Raw genomic sequence first — 21,603 nt, forward strand, 5'->3', positions numbered from 1 at the left:
TGACGTTGAGACTGGTATTTTGCGCGTACTATTTAATGAAGCTGTCAGTTGAGTTCTTGTGAGGTATCTGTTTCTCAAACTAGATACTCTAAAAAAAAGAAATTGGTTTGTTATTTTACTAGGAAACTCAGTTAAGAACAAATTCTTATTTTCAATGACGGCCTTGGAACAGAGGGTTAACTGCCTTTTTCAGGAGCAGAACGACAGATTTTTACCTTGTCGGCTCAGGGATTCAATCTTGCAACCTTACGGTTACTAGTCCAACGCTCTAACCACTAGGCTACCTGCCGCACCTAATGTACTTGTCCTCTTGCTCAGTTATGCACCGGGGCCTCCCACTCTTTCTATTCTGGTTAGAGCCAGTTTGTGCTGTTCTGTGAAGAGAGTAGTATACAGCGTTGTACGAGATCTTCAGTTTCTTGGCAATTTCTCGCATGGAATAGCCTTAATTTCTCAGAACAAGAATAGACTGACGAGTTTCAGAAGAAAGTCCTTTGTTTCGGGCCATTTTGAGCGTGTAATCGAACCCACACATGCTGATGCTCCAGATACTCAACTCGTCTAAAGTTGGCCAGTTTTATTGCTTCTTTAATCAGGACAACAGTTTTCAGCTGTGCTAACATAATTGCAAAAGTGTTTTCTAATGATCAATTAGCCTTTTAAAATGATAAACTTGGATTATCTAACACAACATGCCGTTGGAACACAGCAGTGATGGTTGCTGATAAAGGGCCTCTGTACGCCTATATAGTTATACCATAAAAAATCTGCTGTTTCTAGCTACAATAGTCATTTACAACATTAACAATGTCTACACTGTATTTCTGATCAATTTGATGTTATTTGAATGGACAAAAAATTTGCTTTTCTTTCAAAAACAAGGACATTTCTAAGTCATCCCAAACTTTTGAACAATAGTGTACGTGTGTGTGTGTGTGTGTGTATGTGCGTGCGTGCGTGCATGCGTGAGTGTGTGTGTGCGTGCTTATGCCGTGTGAGACAGTCAGTGAGCCATTGCACCTGCACCTTTGATCTAATTCCAGAGCCTGTCCTATTGCTGCAGTCTGATGCAGTGAAACCTCAGTCAGCATGAAAGTTTTCAAGGCTACACAGCCTTTACCCACCCAGCCTTCCTATTCACCTCCCACCGACCACACACACACTGATGACAAGAAATGGGATCAATGACACTGAAAAGATAAAGCCTTTGACGTTTTTGCTTTTTTATTGAACTGTGCAAATTGAATTTCATTTATCTGCTTAATAAGAGTACGATTTCCGCCCCGTCTACGGTGCCAGCTAAGGAATTAGTTTCGCGAGCTACGTATTTCTGTCATTAAACCAAACGCCAAACGTAGCCATTTCCATGGACAGTCAACCCTGCTTATTTTTTGCTGCTAAGTGGGACAATGTCAGGCTAATGTCTTCTAAAATCCTCTGCCAAATGCTCAACTAGTGAGTCACTGTTGAAACAATACATCTGATTGAAGTATAAATGTGTCTGTCAGCATCTTCTGTCACCCCCTCCTCTCATCTCAGCTCCCTCATTCCCTTTAAGAAAGAGTAAAGAAGAAGAGACTGAGGTGACTGGAATATGACAGAGAAAAAACAGAATGACACTCTCAACAATAACGAAGACCTGCCTCTCTGCTCTTCCAGCTAAGTGGCTTTCAAAACTGAAAGACACATTAAGATGCAGAAACACAGAGTCTTGACAGTGATTGCAAAAGCTCCCCATTGTTGCTGCAGCAAATAGTGCGTTCTCCTGCCAGCTTTGTCTCTGGCTGTGTGTCTAGCGAGGGCTTGTTTGTGGAGATTTTGAGTGAAAGACAGAGCTATAAGGCTCTCCTCTCCTTTGGAGAGCCCTATGACACACTGACTCTGCCTATGTTGGTTTAAGAGCAATAGTCATGGGCAGTGGAGCCTCCACATGTCTTTTGGCTCTGTGTGTGTGTGTGTGTGTGTGTGTGTGTGTGTGTGTGTGTGTGTGTGTGTGTGTGTGTGTGTGTGTGTGTGTGTGTGTGTGTGTGTGTGTGTGTGTGTGTGTGTGCGTGCGTGCGTGCGTGCGTGCGTGCGTGCGTGCGTGCGTGCGTGCGTGTGTGTGTGCATCATGAGTACGTGTGTGTACCTGTTACCACAAAATCCCATATTCGGTCAGTGCTAGTGACACACTGACTCTGCCTATGTTGGTTTAAGAGCAATAGTCATGGGCAGTGGAGCCTCCACATGTCTTTTGGCTCTGTGTGTGTGTGTGTGTGTGTGTGTGTGTGTGTGTGTGTGTGTGTGTGTGTGTGTGTGTGTGTGTGTGTGTGTGTGTGTGTGTGTGTGTGCGTGCGTGCGTGCGTGCGTGCGTGCGTGCGTGCGTGCGTGCGTGCGTGCGTGTGTGTGTGTGATGTTACTCCTGTGTGTTTGAGCATCACACTGCTTTATGCGTCCTCACACAATTCTAGGAACAAAGCTCTGTCGTGAGGAGAATGTCGGTTTGCTTATGTTTTGCACACAGGGTTGTTGCTAGCGTGCTAGGAATTTGCATCTGTGAGAAGAGACTAGTAATTTCTACTCCTACTTTCAGACATAATGTAATATTTACAACATTTGGAATCACGCAGGGGTGTCTCAAAATATAAGACAGGTCACTTCCATTAAAGCCTGTTATTTAACCATCTGTGTCTCCTTTTATTTAAATATCTCTCTCCACAGGTAAAACAGTGTTTCATTACTGATTGAGTGTGGGGAAAGCTATTTCTCACTCTTCCTCACTTGTTACCCCCCCTCTGTTTGAAGATACATCTTGCCCTATCTGTCTCTGTGTCTCTGTGCCTCTCTCTCGTTGTCTCTTTCTCTCAGATGAGTACTTGTATTTTTCATTAGTGCAAACTCTACGCTCTGATGGCACATTACCCATTGTTATCGCTCGCTCGCTCTCTCTCTCTCTCTCTCTCTCTCTCTCTCTATATATATATATATATATATATATATATATATATATATATATATATATATATATATATATATATATATATATACACCACCGTTCAAAAGTTTGGGGTCACTTAAAAATGTCCTTGTTTTTGAAAGAAAAGCACATTTTTTGTCCATTAAAATAACATAACGTGTATCTGAAATACAGTGTAGACATTGTTAATGTTATAAATGACTTTTGTAGCTGGAAACGGCAGATTTTTTATGGAATATCTACATAGGCGTACAGATGCCCATTATCAGCAACCATTACTCCTGTGTTCCAATGGCACGTTGTGTTAGCTAATCCAAGTTTATCATTTTAAAAGGCTAATTGATCATTAGAAAATCCTTTTTAAATTATTGTAGCACAGCTGAAAACTGTTGTCCTGATTAAAGAAGCAATAAAACTGGCCTTTAAACGAGTTGAGTATCTGGAGCATCAGCATTTGTGGGTTCGATTAAAGCCTCAAAATGGCCAGAAACAAAGGACTTTTTCTGAAACTCGTCAGCCTATTCTTGTTCTAAGAAATGAAGGCTATTCCATGCGAGAAATTGCCAAGAAACTGAAGATCTCGTACAACGCTGTGTACTACTCCCTTCACAGAACAGCGCAAACTGGCTCTAACCAGAATAGAAAGAGGAGTGGGTGGCCCCGGTGCACAACTGAGCAAGAGGACAAGTAAATTAGAGTATCTAGTTTGAGAAACAGCCACCTCACAAGTCCTCAACTGGCAGCTTCATTAAATAGTACCCGCAAAACACCAGTCTCAACGTCAACAGTGAAGAGTCGTCTCCATTAAAACCCAGGGGAAAAAATGGCTTTTCTTTCAAAAACAAGGATATTTCTAAGTGATCCCAAACTTTTGAACGGTAGCTTATATCTTTCTGCCTTTCAGTGTGCCTTCAATAATGTGTGATGAGTGTCCTTTTAGACCTCCTTTCCTGTGCAGACTTCATCAATCTATCCACACAGTAACTCAATAACTGATAACCAGAATCTAGGCCCCCTCTCTCTAGGAGTGTACACGTTAAGCATCTAACAGGTGTCTCTCTCTCTCCAGGAGTGTACATTTTCAGCCTCTAACAGGTATCTCTCTCTCTCTCCAGGAGTGTACACGTTCGGGCTGTTCACTGTGGACATCTTTGTAAACGCGGGCCAGGTGGTGACGGGCAACCTGTCCCCCCACTTCCTGACGGTGTGTAAGCCCAACTTCACGGCCCTGGGCTGCCAGCACGCCCTCCGCTACATCAGCCACCAAGAGGCCTGTACCGGGAACCAGGAGGATATCCTGCGTGCACGTAAAACCTTCCCCTCCAAAGAGGCTGCTCTCAGCGTCTACGCAGCTCTCTATCTTGCGGTGAGTAGGAACCTATGTACCAGAGATACATGTTGAGAGAGTGAGTGAGTCCCTGTTACAACTCCTCACTAACTCAATGTAATAACTATGGAATACATATTAGGATTATATAGTAGTAATAGGAATACAAAGTAGGCTTTCAGAACTGTATCTAGGCGTGAAAGGGTAATTCCAAGATTCTGTGAGGGCCAGGCTTTTGAGCATCTTAATGATTGAAGTGGATTTAGTGAGTAGGCCCAATAGATGCCGGTCTTGGGTGGGCTGGTGTTCTTTGATGGCTATGAGTCAGACTAGATGTGATGAACACTGCAAAAAATATCCTGGTAGTCTCTAAACCTGTATAAACTGGTCATCAATTCTTGCCAGATTGGTCTAGGCTGTCATGTCTCAAAATTTTGTTTTTCGTTTTTGGACTCTGGTTTCGAGTCGCAGCCTTTCATTGGTCGAAGAGAGTCTGCTGGTAAGATGCAATTGTTTGAAGATTTCACATTTGATATTTCACTTTTTTCAATCAAATTTGTTCCATCACCCACACAGTATGTAGATCAACTTTCTCTATATTGTTTTGGTCTGAAGCTTTGCTTTCTATCTGGCTGGTAGATTTGCATAAAAATTGACATCTCCAAGTCTCTGAACAGTTATGTCTTTTTTTCTGGCTGCTGATATGCGTATAGATGGACTTCTCCTAGTCTCTGAACAGTTCTGTCTTTTTTTCTGGCTGCTGATATGCGTATAGATGGACTTCTCCTAGTCTCTGAGTTCTGCTGGAGGAGTATGTACAGTCACCTCCAAAATGATTGCCACCCTTGATAAATATGAGCAAAAAAGACTATATAAAATAAATAATACTAATACCGAGCTATATTATATGCTCAGGGTTGGGGAGTAATGGATTACATTTAACAGGGATCATGTTTTTTATGTTTTTTAAAAATTATTTTTTAATTTCACCTTTATTTAACCAGGTAGGCTAGTTGAGAACAAGTTCTCATTTACAACTGCGACCTGGCCAAGATAAAGCAAAGCAGTGCGACACAAACAACAACACAGAGTTACACATGGAATAAACAGGCGTACAGTCAATAACACAATAGAAAACAATTGTCTATATTCAGTGTGTTCAAATGGAGTGGGGAGGTAGGCAATAAATAGTTCATAGTAGCGAAGTAATTACAATTTAGCAGAATAACACGGAGTGGTAAATGAGCAGATGGTGATGTGCAAGTAGAAATACTGGTGTGCAAAAGAGCAGAAAGGTAAATAAAAACAATATGGGGAAGAGGTAGGTAGATTGGGTGGGCTGTTTACAGATGGACTATGTACAGCTGCAGCGATCTGTTAGCTACTCAGATAGCTGATGTTTAACGTTAGTGAGGGAAATATAAGCCTCCAGCTTCAGCGACTTTTGCAATTCATTCCAGTCACTGGCAGCAGAGAACTGGAAGGAAAGGTGGCCAAAGTGGGTGTTGGCTTTGGGGAAGACCAGTGAGATATACCTGCTGGAGCGAGTGCTACGGGTGGGTGTTGTTATCGTGACCAGTGAGCTGAGATAAGGTGAAGCTTTACCTAGCAAAGGCTTATAGTTGACCTGGAGCCAGAGGGTCTGGCGACAAATATGTAGCGAGGGCCAGCCGGCTAGAGCATACAGGTCGCAGTGGTGGGTGGTATAAGGCACTGTGATAGACTGTATTCAGTTTGCTGAGTAGAGTATTTGAAGCTATATTGTGTTGATGACATCGCAGAAGCCGAGGATTGGTAGGATGGTCAGTTTTACTAGGGTAAGTTTGGCGGTGTGAGTGAGGGAGGCTTTGTTGCGAAATAGAAGCCAATTCTCGATTTCATTTTGGATTGGTGTGATTGTAACGATCTTCTTCATCTGAGGAACAGGAAAGATCGGACAAAAAACGCAGCGTGGTAAGTGTCCATGTAATTATATATAACTGAGCACGAAATACAAACTAACAAAGTGAAACAACGAAAATCGAAACAGTCCTGAAAGGTGACACAACACAAACCAGGAAACAACTACCCAGAAACACCAGGTGGGAACAGGCTACCTAAGTATAGTTCTCAATCAGAGACAATGAAAGACAGCTGCATCTGATTGGGAACCATACCAGGCCAAACACATAGAAAAACAACATAGAATGCCCACCCCAACTCACGCCCCGACCAAACCAAAATAGAGACATAAAAAGGAACTAAGGTCAGGGCGTGACAGTGATCCGATTAATAAAATGAAGTAACTGTAATCAGCCTGAATTACATTTTCTTAAAATTAGGATTACAGTGACATTCTTAAAAACAGCTGATTACATTTGGGATGACTTTATCAACTAAAAAGAGGACAATTTGACATTGTTTACACTAGTGATATGTTTTTTAGCATCTCAATCCACCGCATCCACTGATAATGCCCTTCCGCATCTGTGGTGAACGGTGGCAGAGCTAGAGTGGTGCTTGTCAGACCACGAGACATCCCAAAAATCAGTCTTCTCACATAAATGTCTGTAGCGTCCGAAACTATTACGACGACTCAGCTCATGACCATGGGACTGAACACCTCCCTGTGCAACTGGATCCTGGGCTTCCTGACGGGCCGCCCCCATGCGTTGAAGGCAGGCAACAACACATCCACCACGCTGACCATCAACACGGGGACCCCTCAGGGGTTTGTGCTTAGCCCCCTCCTGTACTGGCCACGCACAACTCTAACATCATCATCAACTTTGCTGATGACATGATGGTGGTAGGCCTGATCACCGATAACTGACAACGAGACCGCCTATATGGAGGAGTTCAGTGACCTGGCAGTTATCTTTAACTCTGCATTGCTGAAAAAGGACCTGTAAGTAAGCATTTGACTGTTAGTCTATACCCGTTGTTTACAAAGCGTGTGACAAATACTATTCGATTGTATTTATTTTCCTCCTGTATTGTAAACAGATCTTGGAAGCTATAGAAATGCATTTATTGATGTCCATATTTGTTTTTGACACATTTATTCTATTACACACACATTAATACATATATACAATTATATTAAGAGAGCTAAACATAAAAAGTAAAAAAGAAAAAATACATAAAAACATTTTCTCCATATATTGTTTTTAGAGAGTACATATGTTATTGTCCACGCTACAATAACAAAATACTTAAATAGATGTAATTTTGTTCTTGAAACATTTAGTTGAAATACTGTAGAATTCTATTCATTCCCATAGAGGACTGCTGCTATTGGAAAGTGCCAAAATGGCCGACCGGTGGCTTCAAAGCCTCTCAATGGCCCATACATATCATCAGGAATGGTCTAAGATCCTTCCCAATGTGTTCTCCAATCTCATAAAACGTTATAGAAAAAGGCTGTGCCGTTATCCTCGCAGGGGGAGGGTCCACAAAGCATTGTAATTTTGACACCTATCTTTTTGAGATTTATATTTATTATTTGTTAAACAAAATCTATTATTCTGAGCAATTGTATAAGTATAAAATAATATTATTTCTCTATTTTTTTGAGCTTACAATATAGCTAGTTATTTGTATTATTTATTTTATACCGTCTTTTCTGTTAATCTTTTTGTTAATCATTTTGGAGGTGACTGTATACTCACCTGACTAGCCTGTGGTAGTAGTGACATCATCACCCTTGACTACCTGCGTTTGGAATGCAGATGTGCAGGAAGGCAGACACAGCATGCTGCAGAGAATCAGATTCTGTTCATCAGCTCCAATAAGCCCACACACAGAAGCCAGAAAGCAGAAAGCACTCGTCCACACACACACACGTGCACGATCAAGGAATACTTCAGTGTGTAGTATAGTATTCTTCAGTATATTAAAGTTTACTACAGAATACTGTAGTATTGTAGTATTCTATAGTAAACTGTAGTATTTCATGTGGGATGGTTAATATATATATGACATGACAGAAGATCATAACAAACATATTGATATATTTAAAAATAAATGTTGGCTATGAATTATTTGGCTATGAGAAAGACTGGAGTAGGACATTAAAGGGAAAAGTGATCCTAGATCAGCACTCATACACTGAGACAACATTTAAATATGAGTCCTGTTCAGAGGACCACAGTCTGATGGCAGTGTCTTTCATAAGGAATCCTAACTTCACTGCAGACTACAGCTACAGGGGAATACACTTCCCAGATCAAACTCTGTCAGATTTTCTTATCTGTGATGGGTTAGATCATTTTAAGGCATACAGTACCTTCAGAACATTACAAAATGGGATTAAAATGGATTTAATTTTCATTTATTTGACAAAAAAATTTAAATGACATCCATTACACAAAATACTGTGTAATGTCAAAGTGGAATAAAAAGTAAAACATATATTTTTTCAATACAAAATAAAACACACATATATCGTTATCTTTTTTTATTCTTAAAGATGTGTGAAGTTGGTTGTTGATCATAGCTAGACAGCCATTTTTGAGTCTTGCCATAGATTTTCAAGACGATTTATGTCAAAACTGTAACTAGGCCACTGAGGAACATTCAATGGCTTCTTGGTAAGAAACTCCAGTGTGTATTTGGCCTTGTGTTTTAGGTAGTCCTGCTGAAAGGTGAATTTGTCTCCCAGTGTCTGTCGGAAAGCATACTGAATCAAGTTTTCCTCTAGGATTTTGCCTGTGCTTAGCTCTATTCCATTTATTTTTATCCTAAAAAACTTCTTAGTCCTTGTCAATGACAATCTTACCCATAACATGATGCAGCCACCACCATGCTTGAAAATATGAAAAGTGTTACTCAGTGATGTGTTGTGTTGGATTTGCCCCAAACATAACGCTTTGTATTTTCTGCAGTATTACTTTAGGGCCTTATTTGAAACAGGATGCATGTTTTGGAATATTTGTATTCTGTACAGGTTTCCTTCTTTTAACTCTGTCATTTACAGTGGTTCCTCCTTTAAAAATTGTGAGCTTACACCGTGGGACTTAGAGGTAATTTGTGGTTCAGTACGGTACCACTTCATTGCTCCAGACCAGCGCAAGGGAGAGCTAGAGCATTGACTATGCTTTTGGGTCCTGCTGTGTCTCTAACTGACAATAAATGGGCGACATAAACCTAAATAGAAACTGATAATTGTGGACTTCAGTATTACTTACTCAAACTGTTATTACACTAAGGTTTTTATGATTTTATTTTGTAAGGATTATTTTGGTCTTACTCTAGTAGTGTAGGCCACTCCCGACCGGTCACGTTATACAGCGCCTGAGGGGTGCAATGGTCTAAGACACTGTGTTGCTACAGATGCTGGTTCCATACCCGTGCTGCCCTCAACTGGGAGACCTATGAGATGATTGTAGGTTTTTGGTTTCTCTCCCCCTAAAAACAGAAATAAATCATTCTAAATAACATACTGGCTTTATTTACAAATTAGTAACAATGTTTCACCCTATGTTCCAGAATTATAATTTTCTCTGTCATTTTACGTTATTTGAAAATAAAACTCTCTAGTAAAGCCATTATTGAAGGCTATCAAATGCTTCTCAAAGATGCCCTCTGGTTGTCAAACTAGCACTAACAAGCATTAATGGTACCAGTGGTTCACACTTAAATAACGTGCCATAGAATTCTGCGGCACCATGCAAGCTGCGCCGCAGTACACTGCAACTTTTAAAGGAGGAACCACTGTATGTTAGTATTGTGGACGAACTACAATGTTGTTAATCCATCCTCAGTGTTCTCCTATCACAGCCATTAAACTCGAAATCCCTGAGCAGTTTCCTTCCTCTCCGGAAACTGACTTAGGAAGGGCACCTATATATTTGTAGTGATTGGGCGTATTGATACACCATCCAAAGTGTAATTAATAACTGTACCATGCTCAAATGAATATTCATTGTCTGCTTCTTTTTTTGCCATCAACCAATAGGTGCCTTTTTTTGCGAACCATTTGAAAACCTCCCTGGTCTTTGTGGTTGAATCTGTGCTTGGATTTCACTGCTCGACTGAGGGACCTTGCAGATAATAGTATGTGTGGGGTACAGAGATGGGGTAGTCATTTAAAAATCATGTTAAACACTTGTTGCACACAGAGTGAGTCCATGCAACCTACTATGTGACTTGTTAAGCATGTTTTTACTCCTGAACTTATTTAGGCCATAACAAAAGGGTTGAAAACTTATTGACTCATTTTTTTTTTTTCAAATAATGCGGGGGGAGTCTAAAAAAGAACATACAGAAAAAGGCTGTTGTATAAAACACCTGTCTCCGGATTACATCTTCAAACTAAGGGCAGCCATTTGCATTGCTAGTTATAGCCTAATGTTAGCTAGCTAGCTAACATTGAACCTAGCTAGTTGGTTAGCTTTAGCTACCAGCAGATTCATGCAGGGTAGTAACATTATGAGCTGGGAATATGTCAGGCCTAACAACACCTGTGCCAATATATCCTCCAAACACCAGCTTCGAGGGCAATTTCACTTTAGTACAATGGTTTACCAACATATTCAAATAATGATTGTCATATTTTTATAAAAATATTATTTTGATGAATTTATTAATAATATTTCATCCTTCCACAAAATATAGTCCCGACACAAATCAAAGGATGCTACCCAAGCCAGCTGGTCGTTCGTTCTATCGATTCCGTTGCCAGACATGCAACACAATCATTAGTTTTTTTTGTTCTGTATCTATGGACGCGACCCAGTCGTTCGTTCTAAATGTTCTATTGCCATACTGGCTGGCAACGATTTTATCCCTTGCAAGCTAGCCAACTACGGATAATTTACAGTCACAATGCAGCCAGAATAACAGCAAAGTAGCTGCATTTGTGTTTGTTTAAGCTATTTATTTGGAGACATCCATAACAATGAGCTAATGATGTGCAATTATGCTCTCTCATCAGGACACTGTTGTTCGGAGGAGCTAGCCAACAACACAGCTAACACAATCACTTAAAACTGAAGCTGCAATTAATTTTGTTTTACCTGTTCGCTTTTGACATTTCTTTGTATTGATCCATAAAAATGATGCCAGCTGATTCATGATTTTAACTGGCTGAGAAAAGCTGTCTGCCTGACTCTCTCATCCCGACTCCCGGCATGTTCATTACTATGGGACAGCTGGAGATCGAATTTCAATATTGAAACAATGTTGCAAATGTCGAAGAGACAGACAGCAAGGTTTATACAAATCTCCGCTATTGAAAAGCCAAATGCTAGTCTAAAATAAATAGGAGATGCTTTTTATAGTGGCGATCAAGTTCATAAATTGCCTGGCTGGGCTGATGAGGCAGTGGATTGCGCAGTGAGATGGAACAGAGTAAATATGCATTTCAACATCATAGCTTTAGCCAGTCGTAACTTGTGGAATAGACACAGGCTGGAATGCAGTTTTAACCAATCAGCATCCAGGATTAGGCCCACCCATTGTATAATGTTTAGCTAGCTAGCTACATGTCTAAACAAAATACTATGCAAGTAACCATTTCACTGTTTTGAGGGTGTTGGTGAATGGAAAAATGCGGAGTCAGGCGCAGGACACAGATATGAGTAATTATCCGAAATGTACTCAAAATATAAGTAATGCTCCAACAAGGAAAAACACAATAATCCTGAGCACAAAAAACACGAACCCACATAACAAACAATAACACACAAAACAGAGAGGGAAGCCAGAGGGTTAAATAAGGAACATAGTTAATGGAATGGAAACCAGGCGTGTATGATAAAGACAAAACAATAACAAAATGAAACATGGATCGGTGGTGACTAGAAAGCCGGTGACGTCGAACGCCGCCCGAACAAGGAGAGGGACCAACTACTACAGAAGTTGTGACAACTGTACTGTTTACACCTTCTGTATCCTGTGCATGTGACAAATAAATGTTGATTTTATTTGATATAGTGTGTGCTTAGCAGAGACGGTAATGTGAAGAACAACATGACCTGTACCAAAGTGAAATTAGGATATAATGTCAGGCCAATGAGACAGTGTCCAAGTTACAAAATTCTCAGTTAGAATGCCCTGATTTTATTTTGTCACACTCACAACCATAAGCTATTTTCAGTAATTAACTTGCCATTACTTGTAAATAATGATCTTGTTGTGAGTTTATTTTCCTGTAACAACGAAGACAAATTAGCTTAATTTCAGCTATATGATATGGTCATTATTTGAACTGGCTATCTAGCTAACATGATAGAAATTAACCAAAACAGTGTTTAGTTGCTTTTAGTTGCCTGGTTCGCTAAATTGAAGAAAAAGTATGTGAACCCTTTAGAATTACCTGGATTTCTGCATAAGTTGGTCATAAAATGTTATCTGATCTTCATCTACTGTATATTTTAAAAACAACCTGAGGAATGATTATAAAAAACGTTTGACATGTTTCTGTGGACATTATGGAGACTATTTGGAATTTCCGTCTGCATTGTCGTGACCGCTCTTTCTTGTGGATTTCTGAACATAACGCGACAAACAAACGGAGGTATTTTGGGTATAAAGATAATCTTTATGGAATAAAAGGAACCTATGTTGTGTAACTGGGAGTCTCGTGAGTGAAAACATCCAAAGGTCATCAAAGGTAAACGGTTAATTTGATTGTTTTTCTGATTTTCGTGTCCAAGCTTCCTGATGCTAAGTGTACATAATGCTATGCTAGGCTATCGATAAACTCACACAAATGCTTGGATTGCTTTCGCTGTAAAGCATAATTTCAAAATCTGAGACGACAGGTGGATTAACAAAAGGCTAAACTGTGTTTTGCAATATTGCACTTGTGATTTCATGAATATGAATATTTTTTAGTAATATTATTTGACTGTGGCGCTATGCTATTCAGCGGTTGCTGAGGAAAATGATCCCGCGACAGGGATGGGTAGCGTCAAGAAGTTAAATAAAGGTGTCACGTTCGGACCTTAGTTACTTTGTTTTGTCTTTGTTTTAGCATGGTCAGGGCGTGAGTTGGGGTGGGCAGTCTATGTTTTTTTTTTCTATGTTGGTTTCTGTGTTCGGCCGAGTATGGTTCTCAATCAGAGGCAGGTGTCGTTAGTTGTCTCGGATTGAGAAACATACTTAGGTAGCCTTTTTCCAACTGTGTTTCGTGGGTGTTTATTTTCTATCTTTGTGTATGTCACCAGACAGGACTGTTTCGGTTTTCGTTCCTTTACTTTATTGTTTTTTGTATTTCAGTGTTCAGTTTTGATTAATTAAATATTACATCATGAACACTTACCTTACTGCAAATTGGCCCTCTGATCCTTATCGCTACTCCTCCTCAGAAGAGGAGGACGAGATCCGTTACAAAACGTGTACAACAAAAAAAAACGTAACATTTTTATTTAAAAAATCAGCCAAATCGGTGTCCAAAAATACCAATTTCCGATTGTTATGAAAACTTGAAATCGGCCCTAATTAATTGTCCATTCCAATTAATCGGTCGACCTCTACTAAATACATTTTTTAAACGGATGGGTTTATTGGTGTTAAAATAAGGCTGCTGATGTCATGCAGCCTGTCATTTTTGTGTATATACTTTTTCATAACAACAACAAAAATGTAATTAATTAATAATAATTCATAATTAATAATTAATTTCAGACGACAATAGAATATTCAGGATGTCACTGTGACCACTGCCTATGATATACATAGTATAAACCAGCCTTATTCTTGAAATCTTCAGTTTTTTTGTACACTGCTGTACTCACTCTGTGTAGCACATGGCCTCACATGTGAATCTTTGAAGAATGGTGGGGCTAAGGCTTAAGAGTGTGTGAACAATGCTGAATGGAGGTAGACAGAGAGGTAGACAGCTCTCCAGTAGGTGTACCAAAACATTCAAGGGCCATTTTCTCAAAAGCGGGAATATCAACTGTCAAAGCAGAAATACTTTACCATTTTTCCTCAAATGTAGTGTATGATATACCATTTTCTAGCTCTAAGTCTCTACTTTTATCCAATGTAAAAAACTAAATTTCAAAATTTGCTATATAAGACCGAATCGAGTCGGTCGTTCACAAATGTGGAAAAAGTCAAGCGGTGTAAATACTTTCTGAAGGCACTGTATATCCCACGTAGCAAATATCCCTTTTACTAGTTCCAGTGTTTGACTAGTTGCCTAAAGGTACAGTTGACGTCTGAAGTTTACATACACCTTAGCCAACTACAGTGTCTTGCGAAAGTATTCGGCCCCCTTGAACTTTGCGACTTTTTGCCACATTTCAGGCTTCAAACATAAAGATATAAAACTGTATTTTTTTGTGAAGAATCAACAACAAGTGGGACACAATCATGAAGTGGAACGACATTTATTGGATATTTCAAACTTTTTTAACAAATCAAAAACTGAAAAATAGGGCGTCCAAAATTATTCAGCCCCTTTACTTTCAGTGCAGCAAACTCTCTCCTGAAGTTCAGTGAGGATCTCTGAATGATCCAATGTTGACCTAAATGACTAATGATGATAAATACAATCCAATAAGGTTGTTCTCTTTCAAAAATGTCCCATCCCAAGGCTGAGAGGCCTTTCAAGTTATGTCGATATAGGACTCATTTTACTGTGGATATAGATACTTTTGTACCTGTTTCCTCCAGCATCTTCACAAGCTCCTTTGCTGTTTTTCTGGGATTGATTTCTACTTTTTGCGTCTCCTTCATGAGCGGTATGACGGCTGCATGGTTTTTATACTTACGTACTATTGTTTGTACAGAGGAACGTGATACCTTCAGGTGTTTGGAAATTGCTCCAAGGATGAATCAGACTTGTGGAGGTCTTGGCTGATTTCTTTTGATTTCCCCATGATGTCAAGAAAAGAGGCACTGAGTTTGAAGGCAAGCCTTGAAAAACATCCACAGGTACACCACCAATTGACTCAAATTATGTCAGTTAGCCTATCAGAAGCTTCTAAAGCCCTGACATAATTTTCTGGAATTTTCCAAGCTGTTTAAAGGCACAGTCATGTATGTAAACCTCTGACCCACTGGAATTGAGATACAGTGAATTATAAGTGAAATAATCTGTCTGTAACAATTGTTGGAAAAATGACTTGTGTCATGCACAAAGTAGATGTCCTAACCGACTTGCCAAAACTATAGTTTGTTAACAAGAAATGTGAGGAGTTGTAATGTGGTCTGTGTGTTGCTGGTGTAGAGAAGTCAGGTGCAGGACAGCAGATATGAATAAATAAACATACTTTACTGAAAATATACAAATATAATACAATAAAGAGAGCCCATATTAACAGGCCGTACTACATACAAACAATTACTCACAACCAGGCATAGGGGAACAGAGGGTTAAATAATGAGCAAGTAATTGGGGAATTGAAACCAGGTGTGTAATACAAAGACAAAACAAATGGAAAATGAAAAGTGGATCGGCGATGGTGACATCGACCGCCGAACGCCGTCCAAACAAGGAGAGGAACCGAATTTGGCGGACGTCGTGACAGGAGTGGTTGAATAACGAGTTTTAATGAATCCAACCTAAGTGTATGTATACATCCAACTTCAAATTTACATCCACAGGTACGCCTCCAATTGACTCAAATTATGTCACAGTCACACATTTCTCGGACAGAGGCAGAAATTAGAAAAGACTGTGGAACAATATAATAATATAACAATATAATTAATATATATATTGTTAATTGGTAGTCTAGGACCCTATAATACAACATAAGCAAAATCAATTATTATAATACATCAAACATTTGGTACAGCCCCTATCATGACCCCAAGGTGAACCCCTGACAGAAGTTAGTTTTCTGCATGCTTCTGTAAAGCAGCACTATGGAGATTGGTGATTACTCCTGTTATTCCCTCATTGTCTGGAGCATTATTACAGGCTGCTGGTAATGAGCCCATAGCAGGATCAAATGCTTGGCTTGTGGACATCATCTAGAATCTGTTGTATGGGATAATCTGAATGAGACAATGTGATTGTTGTATACTGTACTGTATTATAGGCATACCTAGTTCATTATGGCTGTGAATGGTATGTTCCCATTGAAAGGCAGTCCACTATTTGATGGTATGCACAACCAAATATAATGAATATAATAATGTACAGATTGTGGTTTTAAAACCTTAAGACCTCTATACAGGATGGGTTTGACAGTATATCCAGTCAGTCAGTAGAGTATGACAGCATGCTAACTCTGTGGGAGAGATCTTTGAAAGGTTGTCAGTAAAGGACATTGTCACTCTTCTTCATCTCTTCAGAATATATTTATAGTGTCCCACTCCCATTTAACTGACAATCCTTGATTAGTGACAGTACAAATGTCACTTAATATGTGACATTAAAAAAGAAAATGTAGGTCGGAGCTTCAACTCCTGTGTAAAGCATTCTGTAAGGCTATTAGATGGTTGAAATCAAGTTGACCTCACCCATTGGGTAGATTGGATTACTGCCTCGGAGGACATTTTTGGAGGGACATAGTAAGAGTGTCGTCATGTGTGAAATGTATACGTTTTTAACAACTTACCACCCATGGCCCCTGGGAAGGACTGTGAGCAATGCCCTTGACCTGAGTGGGAGAAAGTTTCCCTTCACACACACACCACCACTACCCTGACCACAGTATAGTCACTGTTTTAATGAAAGCGCTGGGGATACAGTGAATCACCACATAATGGGCCAGACCATTCCAAATGTTAAGGTCAGTCAGCAGTAAGACTGAACCACTATCGCCTTTTGGGGGATTTACTGGGATTTCATTTTACACACAGAAGAGCTTATCATTGGGTTTAACTGTTTTTAATCAGGTTCTTTCTGCATGGGGAGATATGGTGAAGGAGGTGGTGATGGTATTCATCGTAGTTTGTTATCCTGCAGGAAGGAATGACTGTCTCGTAAAGCAGTGGTTCATCAACCGTGACAATGATCATCATGCTATATCACTGCTATCATTAACCCAGCGGAAATCAATACAAAATCTCTGATTTAAAATGGCAAACTTTTATAGTGCATTTTCTGCGTTTGGAACAGTGCATAATTTTTAAAAACTTGACGTCAACTCATGTCATGTAGAGATGTCATAAACTAACGCAGAGCGAGATAGAGAAAGATTTTTTTAAAAATATCTAATGTTGTGTATCTCTTTCTAACCCCCAGAGAAGAGAAGGAATGAAAATGGGTCAGGGTGCATGCAACCTTTGAGTCCATAGAGAGAGAGATAACAATGGGTAATGTGCCCTCAGAGCGTAGAGTTTGCACTAATGAAAATACAATTACTCATCTGCCGCTCTGACATGAGGGATTCGTTATAAAGCGTGTGGCTTCACTTCAGAGGACTACAACAAGGGGAAACAAAACTCTTAATCATGTTTCCTCTCCTCTACTTCTCCAGCCATGTAACGACAATGGGACAATGGGCATTTGTTTTCTCTATGTTTGTTTAGTTACATTTTAAGGGCCATTCAATTGCCTTTTAAGCTCATTTGCAACATGTTTAAATTAATGTTACAGTCACCTTTAAGTTACTTTTGAGAATTTTGAGTCCCACTGTCACCATGCCATGTCATATCAGAATGATTAAAACAATTAAGAAGAGTGACAGGGCCTGTTTAGTCCCCCTCTATCATCTGTGTCCCAGCTGGGTTAGAGGAGGCACCGCTCCGGGCACTTTTCTCTGCTTGACTCACAGGCTTCCTAATTTAGCACTGAGACAGGGGCAGCTGTGTACTCTGTGTGTTTCACTCTGTCTGTCTGTCTGTCTGTCTCTCTGTCTGTCTGTCTGTCTCTCACTCCCACACCCCACCACTCTCTTTTTCTTTCTTTCTGTCTGTCTCTCTTTTCCACCGGTACCCTACGCTCTCTCAATCTGTGTCTATCTATCTTTCCCTCTCAGGTAGAGCAGGGGGGCAAAGAGGCGACAGTTAGTTAGAAACAACACATCCACCGACAGCCCTGTACCCACCTCGGATATACTGTACTTTAGATGAGAAACCATTTACTTGTATAGAGACCCAGCTCTATACAGTTCTAGTCACACGGGGGACACATATATACTGTAGCAGGCATTGATACACTCTGTTGTTGCTGAATTAATATAGTATTGGCATTCTCAAGATGTCTATGGTTCCTATATGTTGTATGCGGTCCCATTTGCTCTGTTTGAGAGATGACACCAAAGCCGTATAAGGAAGATTAAGCACTGATTTGGCTATGTGCAGTCTATCGGTATGAAGGTACGGGTGGGAGGATGTCTACTTCTTTGTAAAGAACTATAAATATATGTACATTCCCTAGGAGAAAGCATCTAGTTGTCTATAAAATGTGAGGGAATAACAGTCAAATTCATTGAACCATTCCCATCTTCGTCTTCCCTCTCACCAGAGTTACATCACGTGCACGGTGAAAGCCAAAGGGACGCGGCTAGCCAAGCCTGTGCTGTCCCTGGGTCTGATGTGTCTGGCCTTCCTCACAGGACTCAACAGAGTGGCTGAGTATCGGAACCACTGGTCTGATGTCATCGCTGGCTTCATCATAGGACTGGCCATCGCTACCTTCCTGGTAAGAACCTGTCCTGCAGCAGCATCAAAATTGTTACAATATCTGGTGTGCGTATCAGGACAGCATCAACACCAACTTCTTGGGACTGTGAGGCTGTCCTAAATTCGACACCATACTACTGGGTTGTAGAACCTGGATCAGCATCAGTATGGTTGTGTCCCACATGGTACCCTATTCCCTATCTAGTGCACTACTTTATACCATGGTGGGCTCTGGTCAAAAGTAGTGCACTATAGCGGGAATAGGGTTGTTAACCCATACCCTACCTGTCACATCACTCACTTACCCTACCAGTCAAAAGTTTGGACACACCTCCTCATTCAAGGGTTTTTCTTTATTTTTACTATTTTCTACATTGTAGAATAATAGTGAAGACATCACTTTGCAATACCACATATGGAATCATGTAGTAACCAAAAAAGTGTTAAATAAATTAAAATATATTTTATATTTGAGATTCTTCAAAGTATCCACCCTTTGCCTTGATGACAGCTTTGCCCACTATTGGCATTCTCTCAACCAGCTTCATGAGGTAGTCACCTGGAATCCATTTCAATTAACAGTTAAAAGTTCATTTGTGGAATTTCTTTCCATCTTGATACGTTTGAGCCAATCAGTTGTGTTGTGACAAGGGAGGGGTGGTATACAGAAGATGTTAAAGGACACCAATAATAAGAAAGGACTTGCTTGGGCCAAGAAACATGAGCAAAGGACATTAGACTGGTGGAAATCTGTCCTTTGGTCTGATGAGTCAAAATTTGAGATTTTTGTGAGACACAGAGTAGGTGAACGGATGATCTCTGCATGTGTGCTTCCCACTGGTACTGTATGTATGTATGTGTATATATATATATATATATAGATATTACTGCCCTGTTGAAGCTAGAAACACAATCATTTTGCTACACCCACAATAAAATCTGCTAAATATGTGTATGCGACCAATAACATTTGATTTGATTTGACTATGATTTGACCAACCCTGCAAACTGGCAGTTGCCCCACTTAATTCCTCTGGTCCTCTCCCACCTGTCCCTCCTCGCCAAGGGCCCTCCTATGGAGTCTAAGAGCCTTTCCCCTGATCCACTGGAGCTGGAACGCCTGCAAAGCCCATTGTGCTGCTCTGCAGTTCCTCTGTACTGCTGCTCCACATAGAAATGGGCTTTCCCTTTCACACAGTAACGTTCCCCCATCGGGCACTGGCGATCCATCATGGCCAGAGAGGGAAGCCAAGCATGGAGTGAAGTGGAGCAATGATCTCAAATAGGAGTTGGCTTAACGCAGATTGAAATGTGGCGAGGATGATAAAGGATTGCAGAGGCACAGTTGAGATATAGACATGCGTGCATGCATGTGCACGCTTATGCACAAACACTCACAAAGGATTTTACAGTGAACAGTAATGACAGTGGTTGTGTGTTTGTACTTCTGCTGTCGCTGAACATTTGTCGCAATCTTCCCTTCACCTAGTTCTCCTGGTAGACTCTGGAGGTGACTGGGCCATGGGTCTGTTTCTGGCTCGGTAGTCCAGTGGGGTTGGAGTGTGAACACATCTCCCTAGGGGTCCCAGATGTCTGGACCAGTCACTGGCCTTACTATCTATATCTGTACCTTACCCAGAACAGGAGAAACATAATGTGGATATTAGCAGCCACACCATTCCCATATCGCTCCCATTCCTTTAAGTTAAACTCTATAAGATCCTGCCATGTTCATAACATTCCTCTGTTATTCTGCTTCAGTTCAGATCTTCGTCGTATGCTTTTATATGTACATGTTGTTTTATATTTGCTTTTATGCTTGTCCTGTTGGGAAGTGAACCTTTGCCCCAGTCTGAAGACCTTAGTCGTGGTAATCCAAGATGGCGTAGCAGTCAGACGTCTTTGTCCTGTTGTGTCCCTTGTATATATTGTTTTACATCTTTTTCGTCGCATATCCTTTTAAATATTTTGCTAAACCTCAACATCTAAATACTCTCTTGCAACCCGCCTCACCCAATGTGGCGTGGATTTTTTTTTCTTCTAAAATATTTATATTTACTTCGGATCTGGAATCCCTCAACTGAAGCTAGCCAGCTAACTACCAGCTATCAGTCAGCAAACCATTGCCAGCGGTCATCAGCTAACCTTCAGCTCGGAAACCTCTCGTCAGTTCGAACAACGTGACTCTCACCAGAGCATAACGGATCTGTTGTTTTTATCCCCGGATTCCTACCGCAAACTGAACATTTTCATCTGGATCTTCACCACTACCTAACCGCAATCCCGGATGACTACTTCTGGCTAGCGTTTCCATCCCAGAGCAAGCACAAATTAGTTTGAAGCTAGCCCGGCCAGGGCTCCTGTGCTACCACCGAAGTATACTCCTGGGCTACCACCGAAGTATACTCCTGGGCTACAATATCCGGACCCCTTCTACAGCCGGTACGGGGCATGGAACCCCGCATATCCCCTACGACCGGAATACCAACATAATCTGCCCGAGGACTCCCAACAGGCCCCCCCTGAAGGCCCATTATGCTAACCAGCTATGCCTGCTAGCTACCTAGAACCCTACTAATTCCACGACTGGTCTATCGACGTCACCGCACGAAGAGGCAAAAACAGACTTACCCCCATCGCGACGTCCCCCAAAGGCTAACTTTCTAGCCCCTGCTATCTGCTTGCTTGCTAACCCGGTCAGCTAACTGCTAGCTTGCCTGCCCGGCCTGCTAACTGCTAGCCCTTGCTAACTGCTTGCTTGCTAACCCGGTCTGCTAACTGCTAGCCCCTGCTAACTGCTTGCTAA

The 21,603-nt window shown here is 40.7% G+C and overlaps 1 protein-coding gene across 5 annotated transcripts in view; it reads left to right on the forward strand.

Annotated features, from left to right (window-relative positions):
- The window catches only part of LOC118361613 (phospholipid phosphatase-related protein type 5), a 102,678-nt gene that overhangs the window by 67,226 nt on the left and 13,849 nt on the right, over positions 1 to 21,603 (forward strand). For all 5 annotated transcript variants that reach the window (XM_052483336.1, XM_052483337.1, XM_035741684.2 and 2 more), the window contains 2 exons: positions 4,072 to 4,322; positions 18,640 to 18,816. In XM_052483336.1, the coding sequence (XP_052339296.1) occupies positions 4,072 to 4,322; positions 18,640 to 18,816 (428 nt within the window). The remainder of the gene's footprint in view (positions 1 to 4,071; positions 4,323 to 18,639; positions 18,817 to 21,603) is intronic.

The sequence above is a fragment of the Oncorhynchus keta genome, chromosome 28 (genome assembly GCF_023373465.1).
Source record: "Oncorhynchus keta strain PuntledgeMale-10-30-2019 chromosome 28, Oket_V2, whole genome shotgun sequence".
Taxonomy (NCBI): Eukaryota; Metazoa; Chordata; class Actinopteri; order Salmoniformes; family Salmonidae; genus Oncorhynchus; species Oncorhynchus keta.